Below are 12,163 nucleotides of genomic sequence, written 5' to 3' on the forward strand. Positions count from 1 at the left end.
TCCAAATCTTTCTTCCTTTCAACCATATTTATCTTTATTACCTTACCAGTGAAGACGGAACTAGCTTGTTCCGATACGTACGAAGAGTGCTTGATTTTCCCACGAGAGGATTTGTTGGTAAGTAACCAATTTTGTGCTAATCTGAATCATCCTCTCATGCGCCTACATAATAATTTTGAAGTTCCAGTCTGATGATTATACAAAGGACCATCTGAAGAACTGGTATACCTCTATACGGCCCCGTCAAGCCGTAACTTTGAGATGGAAATACAAAAGCTCATACCCCCATTAGCAGTGCATGAATGCATGTAATGACTATGTGGAAAGTTACCACTGGCATATATGGCATATATTAACATTTCTATGCCACTTTTTGCTTTCATATTTACCAGAACTTGGAAAGAAAATAGCCTTCGTAGTAAAAACAAGTGGTAAAAGGTAATGTGTTAAATCTTATCCTAATGGGCCACATACAATCTTGAGTTAGTAATAGAAGAAGAGCGTTAGTCTAGAGAAATATCGAAATTTTATTACTTTTGAGAGTGGGTGTTTCGACTGGCCTGAGCAACGCCTTACGTGGACCTTCCTGTACCCACCCGAACACCCTTACTGCATTTCCCTTTGCCCATATCGGGTTGAGTGTTATTTGCATCAATATTAGTCGAAACTGCAAAAAAGGCACACTTTGAAACCACGACCATTAACAATAGTCTACACAGTTATATACCTTTTCTTATGATTATGTGAAACATTTACATCTCGTAACACCGCAATCAATACCTATAAACTGCAATACACATCAAAACGGTATCTTCATACAGCATTACTATTAATATATTAAATAGTAACTTATCCAAATAAACTTAATATTGGAGAACCTCTTGATTATCCTGTAACTAGGAATGAGTCCAAAGTTGAACCTTGAATCTGAGGAAATCTATGTATTTACTAAAAAGTTTGTCGAGCAAGTTCCGAAACAGGTTTCAATTGCATGCCCAGAAGTGACCCCACCGCTTCAGGGTTGGAACTATATAGAACAACTTAACCTATATGTCTTATACATCAAAGTGTTCCGCATAACTAGTAGATTAAGAATATAATATGCACTACCCACTTTATCCTATATCAAGGTAATAAACCAAAAAATTGATTATTTCATTATAAATATCCTCTATTAGTGAACCTCACTACCACGCCATAGAGTGATCGTGAGGCAGTGTGAGTTAGGTGGCCTTCATACCTTTGAAACAAAGGCCAAGTCTTGGCAGCACCATCCTGCCAGGACAGTGACATGTGAGTTACATGCCTCTCACACACTGGCGAAAAACAAAAGCCAAGCTCCGGAAAACAACATCCACCGGGGCCTTCTACCCTCTCATTATCCGGGCCTTGTCATGGCTAGAGGGTTTAAACCCTGGAGGCTGATCAATCGGGTTTACATACCTACAAAGAAAGAGCTGTTCGGATCGAGTAAATAAGCTCAAATTACTACCACGACTAGTCTCCCCTAATTAGTAACTCAAAATCTATTGAACGTGATGTACCGTGTGACCTATCAAACAACTCGCCTAGATGAGCAGTTCACGAACATACAATGAAGTACTGATCTGACAACGTATATACCTGAAATCGTGGAAAATATAGAAATTGAAATACGTGCACCGAATGTGTCACATCTAGCAATAACAATGAATCACATTAGTTGTGCTACCAAATGACTTACTGTTGACGGGATATTATGGATATGCTTTTCTCAACTTTATAGGTCCACTAATATAGGATATTTATAGTGAAATAATCATTTTTTTGGTTTTATTACCTTGATATAGGATGTAATTGGGTAGTGCATATTATATTCTTAATCTACCAGTCATGTGGAGCACTTTGACAGGACATATAGTCAACTTGCTCTATATATTTCCAATTCTGAAGCGGTGGGGTCATTTCCGGGTAAGGAATTGACACCTGTTTTGGAACTTGCTCGACAAACCCTTTCAGGAAATATATAGGTTATCCCCAGACTCAAGGTTCAATTTTGGACTCATTCCTAGCAAATTAATGTATGTAGTTTCTTAAAAGGAAGTTTTCTTGAATCTGATTCTGCAACGAAAGAGCACTTAATATGAATTTCTTTTCTCAAACTATGATTAATGCTCGATTCTGGACTTACGATTCAACTGCCAACACATTTTTACTAAACGAACTGTCTATATTGCATTCCTGAATATTGAAAGTTCTTATTCTTTTGCATAACTATTGTAACTACCACGCAAAGATCTCTCAGCTTCCTTGTACTGATAAAAAATAATGAAAAGATGAAAACCAGTAGCCCTCCCCACTGTTCCACTGTATTGGCCAGCGCGCGCGTCTTTTCTGCAAGTGGCTCCGGATTTGACTCCTGGTACACCGTTATTAAAATTTGAACGCATTACGGTGGTTCGGATTCCACCTTAAAACTGTAGGTCCACGTCTCATATAGCCTCGGTGCTGAAGCGAGACGCTAGTAACTTCCAAAAATCACGAACTATTGCTATCGGAGTTCATTTCAGCAGAGAGTAAACATGGTGGGTTTCAAGTGTCAAGTCCTGTCCATGAAAATAGGTCAGATCTTTTCTAGTTTTCAGAGAGTTTCAGAGAACATTAAACCAAAAAATGATCTTGTACTCACTGTTCCAAATGATAGTATTCAATTCCTTGTACTTCGTCCTAAAACCGTGATTCTTGATTAGGAGAAAGAATGTCGTTAAAAATCAAAACGGCATAGTGAAAAAAGGATGAAAATGGGAAAGAACCACACACATATTGCGGAAGTTATCTAAATATATACATATACACCCTCCTAAATAAAGGACGATCGAAGGACAGCGAAAGTACTACGTTGAAGAGAAATAATCACCAGTGTTATCAGTCAAGTTGGTCACATTGCTTCCTCTTTTATAGAACTGTCAATGACGAGAATAAAGAATACTGGTGACTGATAATTGTAGAGATTCTGCTTTAAAGACTTGTGTTAATCGACGGGCGCAGCTATTTACAAAAGCTTCTATTATTATTATTCTGACTAATGAAAAAGACGATTACGTTCAAAGTACAAGAAATTTAAATATAATTTGAAACTTAAGTATAACAAGGAATCCCACCCATGATCCATGGACCGCAAGTGGTCCTGAATGGTCCCTCACAAGGCAACTTTCCAATTTAGTGAATTCAATTACTGGAAATGATTGCTAGCACTGGATTCAGCATCAAAAGAAACAGAGAAAAAGAGGATGTTTAGTGGTAGACTGTATACAGGGTGGGAGATAAATGAGGGCAAATTGCAAAGATGGAGCGTAGAAAATGTCTAGAAATGTCATGTTAATTTTGAAACGAGTAAAGGGATTGAGGTCAAATGTTGGATATGAGAAATGTATGTAGAGCTCCACTGAATACGCGTCATGTAAATCATGGGGGACATCTTAAAAGCTGCCATGTTGTACTTAGCACAGGAAGAATATACGGGAAAGGGGTTATGTGACATATGGTTCTTAACGCACATCGTCTATTGAAATCAATAGTGGTCAATACAGTTTGAGACCTCTGTAACAAGCAATGTATCAATACTGTTGTAAAAGTGACGTGAATGAGGAACTAAAGACCCTGTAGTATGCTCCATGAGCACGTTCTATGCACGAGGGGTAGAAAGAGAGACAATCAAATCCTGGAACACATCAAGAAGGATGTTTACAACGTGTAACGAAATGAGAAGTAGTTCCACTGGATGAATGCTGGCGTGGTATCTTGCACAGACACCTGTTCCATTCAGGGTTCTGATATATTAATGACCCCCTCCAACAAAATGTGCCGGTTGTAACACTGGTAACTCTTCTCAAAACCAGTTACATGCAATTAGCAGTTAAAACATCATTCATATTATGCCTATTCAGTGGAGCTTTACATGCATTCCTCATACCCAACATTTGAACTCAATCCCTCTACTTGTTTCAAAATTAAGTGACATTTCTAGACATTTTCTATGTTCTATCTTTGCACGTTGCCCTCATTTATCTCTCACCCTGTATACGATCTGCCAACAAACACCCTCCTTTTCTCTGTTTCTTTTGATGCTGAATCCAGTGCTAACAATCATTTTCAGCAACTGAATTCACCAAATCGGAATGGTCCCTTGTCAGATTAATAGTTAGTCCAGAAAAGATAGAAGAAGTAAAATTCAAGTAAATTTTGATCACACGCTACAGCTGAGAATCTCATAGTTTGGAAGTTACAAAAGAAGCATTTTTCACTGTCTCCTAGAATTAACATTTATCAAATGTATTACCCTATCTACTCTATAAAATATTTTTTGATATCTTTCAATGATTAAAAACAACTAATATGTATTCTCTTGTATTAATACAAAAATAAAATTAAGGGAATCTTGGCTAATACCACTTGAAAATATTTAAGTATTCTGGTATTTATTTATGTTCGAAGCATTAGGGAAAATGATAAATTTGTTTTTGTAGGGAACAAGGGTATTGTGATACGAAGAACAAAATGACTAATAAAAGTAGTTCCTACTTCAAACAAGCAGAGATGAATCGAACTCATAGGATCCCGGCGTGCACAGACTGTCCCTGGCCGAGCTGGCCTACCAAATATAGCGATCTTTATTCCCTAGACGATGGGATACTTGCCTACAGTGTCTGGTTCAAATCCGGCCAGCAATTACCGAGAAATAAAGTATCACTCACTCACTCACACACACACCCCTAGAGTGAAACTACAGCGTTTTTATAAATGAATGATACGGTTTAAAATTAATAAATCTATTTATTATCTTACACGGATAAAACCTACACCGTAAGCAGAGGTAAGTTTCTCACGCGCTACCTGATATTTGCTTGTCATGCTGGTTAGTTTGTCGTGATTACTGCGGGGCCGCAGTGTCAGTTTCCAAGATGGCGTCGCAACAGGAAAAGGTTTTCTGTGTGCTCCGTTTCGAGGTGTCCAGATCTGTGGTTACAGTGCAGCGTGAATTTCGTGCACAGTTTAGGAAAGATCCACCACACACGAATAATATAAATACGTGACAATTCCAGTTCGTGGCCGGTGCTCCGCCCCATTTTCACAGGAATGTACGAAAGCTTGTTAATCATGTTCTTCACTACCGCCGGATTGGACATGCTGCAATAGAAGACAACACCTTTTCCCCTGGCCAACCCGTTCGCCAGATTTAACACTACGAATTCTTTCTTTGGGGGTTTGTTAAAAACAGTTTATGTATTGCCAACGCCCGTGTGCCTTGAAGAAGTTTGTGATCGGATAACGCATGAACTACAACGATCTACAACGAGTATGCGAAGAATTTGATTACCGTGTAGATATGTGTCGTGTGACCTAGGGTGCACATATTGAAAGATTGTGATTAATGCACCAGAAACTTGGGACAGTTTCCGCTGCTTATATTTGTAAGGTTTGCCCATATAAGGTAATAAATCAATTACTAATTTTTAAAACCGCACCATTCATTTACACACGCTGTTTAAGCTCCCATATGCTTACGCCAGGAGTTGCATAAGAAACACTACCTGATTATGTTACCTAATTTGCACTAGAGTATTGTATCAACTTCAGCATCATATTATTATTATCGTATTGTTTTCGTTCACTATTTTATGAATTTTATTTATGTTCCGTTTCAGTGTTCGTTTCAATCATTACATTTTCAAAATTTGCCGAAAATCGTTAGGCTTACAGGTTTTCTCACTTTCAGTCGATAGGTGCTTCATCAATCCTAACGAAAGGTCTTTGTAAATCACGTGAAACACATTTCAACGACAGGCATCACGTCTACTATGATTTCAATCTGTCAGAGCAGCATTTAACATTGCCTGGTTCCAAGGTGTCTAGTGCATTGTAATATCATTACTTACGAATAGCGATTTTTTAATATTATTATTTATTTCTGACAGAACAAGTGCTGTTATGCACCACAAATTTGCTATTACACCAACTCAGCACTTTTAAACATTCACTGCCATACTCTCGTTGCCTCTAGATCGCTTCTTGATTTAGTATCAATCACAGAATAACAACCTCGAATTATTCTCGAGTTCCTATATATTGTTAATTTGTGAGAGGCAGTCTTGCTATCCTAATGAATCTGAGTACATAAGTTTGTTGGTACAAGCAGATGACCTATAGGAAGTTACTAGAGGACTCATATGAGAGAAACTTGTTTCACATTTGGAAAATATTACAATTGTACCCAAAACGTGCTTTAGAGAAAGTAATATGTTCGAGGCTGTATCTTCAAGATATTCGCAGAAACCAAGAACTTCCATTGCAGTGGAACTTGCGTTCTGACTTTATGGTCTCGGCTCCAAATGTCAGCCCAGGATTTTCTATCCAACAGTTTCTTTCAGACTTTTTATAACTGAGATATCTCACAAGCAATCTTTAGAGACTTCCAAATTATGCTATGCATTAAGTGCCGGAAGACTTATACAAGTAGAGCGGCTAGGTTCGTCCGCCCACTTGTCGACAGAACAAAAACGGTAAAATATTGCCACTTTCTTCGTTCCATCACTTCACCCATGTCTCATTATCACCGTCTCCTTTAGCCTAGCCGGTATAATCGTGGGAAGTAAAACTTAAAAGATGTCATTTCATTTCATTTTCAGTTTGAGAAACACTAACCAAGCATAACGTGCTCAAGGGTGAAACTGCCAACACTTGGTATTTATCCTAAATGTCAAACTCAATGGAATGTGATGACTGAAAAAAAGTGCGAGATTTTCTCGCAAACTACTCTAAGACAAATTGTCTGAATTATCGCATGCCACAAAGTATGAACGAAGTTACGATAAGAATTGCATGTGGAAATTACGTGTCAACCTACCTGTGGCATGTACAAGCACGAATACAAATATGTGATTTTTACGCAAAACAAAAAGTTTATCTGGGATCTGGATCAGAAAGTCTAGTTACGGAGATGGAACCAATTTAAGATAACCATCGTTCGTCCAATTCCACAAATCACCGTAAATTGGCTCCATCTCTGTAATTAGACGTTTCCGACCAAAGCTGCAGACATTTATTTTCTTGTATCGAGATCCTGAACACCTATGCGAAGTTTGTCTGTTTTCTTTTTTCAAGTGTAGCAACCCTACGAACTATTCAACTAATTATCTTAAATTGGGCTCATCCTCGTAATTAGACGTTTCCGACTACAATTACAGGTAAACTTTTTTCTTGTATTAAAGTTCTAAACACGTATGCGAGTTTTGTCAGTTTATTCCGATTTATTATACAGGGTGACTCAACTAAACCTTTCACTTTTTAAGGATAATAACACACAAAGTATTACAGACAGAAACTAGTTTATTCAAAAATATAAAATGATATTGAAACCAGATTGAAATTCTTTCGTGTTGGTTTGAATTACTCTGTTCTGTTGTGTTCAAATGACTCAATCCACAATACAATTATTGTCAATAATACCGAATAATACCTCCCCCTTTTGATCACCTTTAGCGCAGTCCGAGGATGGGCGAGAGGAGTGGAGATTGCTTCTGCTCAGGACTCTTCTGCCGTTTTCAGTCATCATGGTGTAGTTAAAAACTCACAGCGCGTACGCAGTCGAAATGTTTTTTCAAAATCAGTAGTTCTGTGACCATAGTGCAAAGAGCTTTTCGCTTCAAGTTTGCTATTCCACGTAAAGAACACGTTCCTTATCGGGAGACCATATTGCACTTGGTCGAGAATTTCCGAACAAAGTTGGAGAAATGAAACCTGGTCGACATGCTGCGGCTGTTGGGCTTCCTAGGGAGAGTGTAAGAAGATTTTTACACGAAAGCCTGCAGTAATTACAAACTGTTTTCAATTCCATTGTATTTTCAATAAACAACAATATGCAATAATTTTTGTTTTATTAGCCTTTAAATTGTGGCAAGTTCTATTAGGTTACCATGTATTATACCCTTTCGAGAATTTATTTCAAACTACTTGAAGTAAAGGCACATCTTTTCATATTCTAGTACCATCCTTTGTTCTGCTAATGTCAAATTTCACCGATGTTTCAGTCAATCTGCTTACACCTCTCCAGGCATTCATACTATAAGTATGTTGTTTCTTTTCCGGATCTAGTTGACTTCAGTAATTCTGACACTCATTTCAACAGACCTTTGAGATTTTGCGAAACAAGCTGTCCCAAATGTTAAATTTCAGTTTAAATGCGTGTAGCGATTCTGTGCGTATATATTACGTGCCTGATGTTTTTGGAGTATCTGTGTATGAAAATTATTTAAGTACGTCCGTGTACCACCTGAAAGCAGTATGTTTTTATCAATGAGAACAAAAACTTCAAATTATAGCAGGCCTGGGTTGCCAAATGAAAAAAGTCAAAATGAGGGACGGGTTGACGAGTTTCAATAAGTATTAAAGGAAGGGTTTTGATAAACATGACCTAGTGGTAAAAAATGAGCCAGGCATCAGTAATAATTTTAGACTGAAAGAAATACAAAATTTGAACTAATACAAAGAATTATTATAAGAAAAATTAGGTAAATCATACTTTTAAAACGTTGGCTTTAGGTTACTTTCTTCAAAAATCGTACTTCACGCTTGACTTAACTGCACTTATAATCTTTTTCAAGTTTGGATTTTTCTTTAGGCCGTCAAAAAACTCAGCTTTCATCAACTGGACAGGACACCTATTTCTTGTGTCAGTTCATTTCAAATTCATATGTGAGAAAACTCTTTCCATGAATGAATTTGAGGGTGGGATGCTTAGGAAAAAGGAGACGACCTTAAATAAATTTGGCAACTCACGAGCGTTTCTGAAATAGCATTTGCCACTTACTGCCCACACTCATGACGACTCATTAAAAATTGCGGGCTTCAAAGTCGTTGTCTGAGATAAATTTGTCATTTGGGCAAAATACGGGACTTTTGCTGTCCCGTATGAAAGCTCCCCGGGACGCGGAACAAAATCATAAAATAAGGACATGTCCCTTAAAATCCGGGACATTTGAGAACCCTGTAGCAGGCGTCTAGTATATATATATGGAAATTCAGTATACCAAATAAACCAAAAGCTACTATTAGAAAATATTCCTTTTGCAAACCCTCAAATTTGTACCCAAATGACAATGTCAGAATTACTGAAAAAGAAATTGTTATGGTTCTTGAAGGGGAAAAATCACGTTGAAACACCGATATATTACTATCTCTTCTGTCTTCTAAACAACTATAAACAAAACCATGTTCAAATAAAGCACACTAATCTGCTGTTGAGCTTTTAACGCACGTAATCTTGCGCAACACACGCAGTTCAAAACTAGATGTATAATTTTAATACAGAACATTTATATAAGACTAACGAGGGAACCTATCCAAGTCTAACTCTGATTTCGAATCGAGACTATGGTCGTTGGATACCTTGTCCCAAAAGAACATAACACGAAAAGGGATACATCCACAATCGCAACCATTGCGGAGATATAAGCGTGAAAAGTTAGAAATTGAGCTCCATACTATATATTACAAAGTCAGCTTCCGGTTCAGATTTTTCGGAAACGGTCAGGTAAGGAACCTCAGCGAATACATATCAAATTAGAGTGGGGAGCCCAGCACCTTCTGAATGAAAAATTTGTGTCCCCGGGGCACTCGCAGGGTCCCAGGCGGGGTCCAACTCAAAATTTGCAAATGGAACCTGGGGTCAAGTAGCATACTGTATGAAAGCTATTGTTAAATAAAAGAAGATACAACAAATCTCAACTCTCTACGATAACCCTGTGCACACGGGCAACTGATCAAAATGTCAATACAACCTACATCAGAAAATCTATGGCCACGCTTCTAAATCCGTTAAGTTGCGACAATAACAAAACAGAAAACATGGTATGTATACTTGCACAGGCAAGCAAATTTCAACATTATAAATCCAATCAATGTCAGGGTGGCAAAACAGGATGTTTCACTTTATGGTCACTTTTCAGTTTTTGCTTTAATAGTTAGTCACACTGAGATCTGTATGCTGGAAAAAGTTGGTAGTGGCTAAATTAAAAAAAAAAAAAAAAAATCCTACTTTACAAAAGTAGCATTTGTATATATATATATATATATATAACGCCAACTATAGGCACAAAGTCGCTTTCCCCAAAATACGTAACGTAACGAAAAGTAACAAGTTGTGTGAACAAATGAAGCCTAATTCAAGTTGAACGGCCGCGTATCTAGACACAATTGTGTTCAATGGAATGATATCAACCCACAAGAAATTGTTACAGAAGAGTTAAACATCTCTGGTGTCAATGTTTGGTGGTATCTGGAATGGTGGTGCTATAGAATTATTCCTTCTTTTTGAAGGAACCGTTACCAATGACACATACCTTCAGATGTTGCTGGAAGTTGTCAGAAATTAAAAATAGCTTTCGTTACGAAAACATTCAGTTCACGTGACAACAGGATGGAGCACCGCCTCACTTTGTTGTTGTGAGGATTTCTTCGGCAACATTTAGATGAATTGGTCGTCATGGTACGAAAGTTCCGCCACCTCTATATGTGACTTCATACCATGCTGCGCATTGTCAAAGACGATGTGTTTTCCGAGCAACCGGCGGATTAAATCACTTGAAACAGCTAATTGAACAATCATTCGAGAGATTGGATACCAATCCTAGGTTGAGTCATTGTATTTGTGAGTCAGTGCTGAAGAGATGTACCTTGTGCACTGAACATGATGGGAGATAGTTTGTAGAGTACTTTCAAGTTAAAGAAATATCGTGCAGTAAGTAAACTGGTTTCTTTTATTTCTTCACATATTAGGGAAAACAACTTTGTGTCTGCCCTGTATATACACAGTACCTCATCAGTGTCGATCTTACGTAGGTCGTAGTTTTTTCGTTTCGAAGTCATGCGAGTTGATGGTGAAAAATGATGTACATTTATACAGGCAAGCACATTTCAACCTTATGATTTACATTTAAATTTTTCAGTTCGCTGGTAAAAACAAAATGGGTTTTCATAAGGTTGAAATCTGCTTGCCTGTACAAGTGTACATATCATATTTTGCGATTCTCGCGTAGACTTGGTTTAGTATAAATGTTAAGGTACAAAAAAATTTCGATTTACAGCAGGTATTCAATGCAACGCATACATTCATATCAAACAGAAGCTACTATTTGAAGTGACTTCTTCATAGAGGCGTAACTCCATGCCAATGGCAAAATTACTGAAATCAGATTCCACTGCACATTAGGAAATCGAATTATTACAGTTGGAACACTTCGAGAAAGAAACAAAAGAACGAATGTTAATGAACAACGAGAAACTTAACAATGTTAAAACATCGATTTAAAAAAAAAAAGTGATACCAACCAACAGATAGGCATTGCTTTACTTCATTCGTTGTCATGCAGAAAGCTTTCAGATACAAACTTTCTAAACACACAAAAGCTTAGTTGCTTTACTAATTCGCTGGATTGTGCAGGTGTATACAGATTCTCATGCATATGCTAAGATAGTCATATAGAGGATTCGGGAAGGAACATACACAAACTAAAACATATCCGTGACACCAAACACAACAATGATCCAACATTAAGTATTTTAAAATACCCAAAACTAAAAACTACAGGTTATAAAAATATTCATAATCGATAAAAAGATACACTTTCTCTATGAGACATTTTCATAAAACAAACAAGTCAAATTTAACTTACAACGTGGGCACTGTTGTGGATTAGTGTTGTAACGGCTCGGGTCAAGGCTCAGTCATCACCATCGAGCCGAACCAACAAGTGAGCCGAGCCAACAGCTCATCCAACCGAGCCAGCTCGAGCCAATGTCTCACCTGAGCTGAGTCGAACCGAGCTGATGGCTCACACCAACCGAGCCGACTCAAGTCGATGGCGCATCGCAATCGAGCCGGCTAGAGTTGTTCGCTCAGTTGAACCGAGCCGAGTCGGAGCTCGAGTTGGGGCAGTTGCTCAGGGCTCAAGTAGAGCCGGTTGAATCACTATTCTGGACAGAAGTTCGAATAATTGAAGGTCCTTCTGCAATAACAAGGTAAGTCGAGTTACCTCGATTCCTGCTAAAATATAGGTAAAGAAGGCGCGTGGACTTATTTTCCTTTTCCGTCGCCTCTAGTGCGTATTCGAAGCGTGAGTTATGAGAA

At 37.9% G+C, this 12,163-nt stretch overlaps 1 protein-coding gene across 3 annotated transcripts in view; it reads right to left on the minus strand.

The window, feature by feature from the left end:
- Positions 1-12,163, minus strand: part of LOC145674390 (uncharacterized) — a 253,542-nt gene that overhangs the window by 15,440 nt on the left and 225,939 nt on the right. For 2 of the 3 annotated variants that reach the window (XM_081744379.1, XM_081744377.1), the window contains exon 13: positions 535-667. The exons of the other annotated variant lie outside the window; for it this stretch is intronic. In XM_081744379.1, coding sequence (XP_081600505.1) covers positions 573-667 — 95 coding nt within the window. In that variant the 3' untranslated portion in view covers positions 535-572. The remainder of the gene's footprint in view (positions 1-534; positions 668-12,163) is intronic. 3 annotated transcript variants of the gene reach the window in all.

This window comes from Thermobia domestica, chromosome 17, assembly GCF_964235325.1.
Source record: "Thermobia domestica chromosome 17, izTheDome1.hap1.1, whole genome shotgun sequence".
Lineage (NCBI taxonomy): Eukaryota > Metazoa > Arthropoda > Insecta > Zygentoma > Lepismatidae > Thermobia > Thermobia domestica.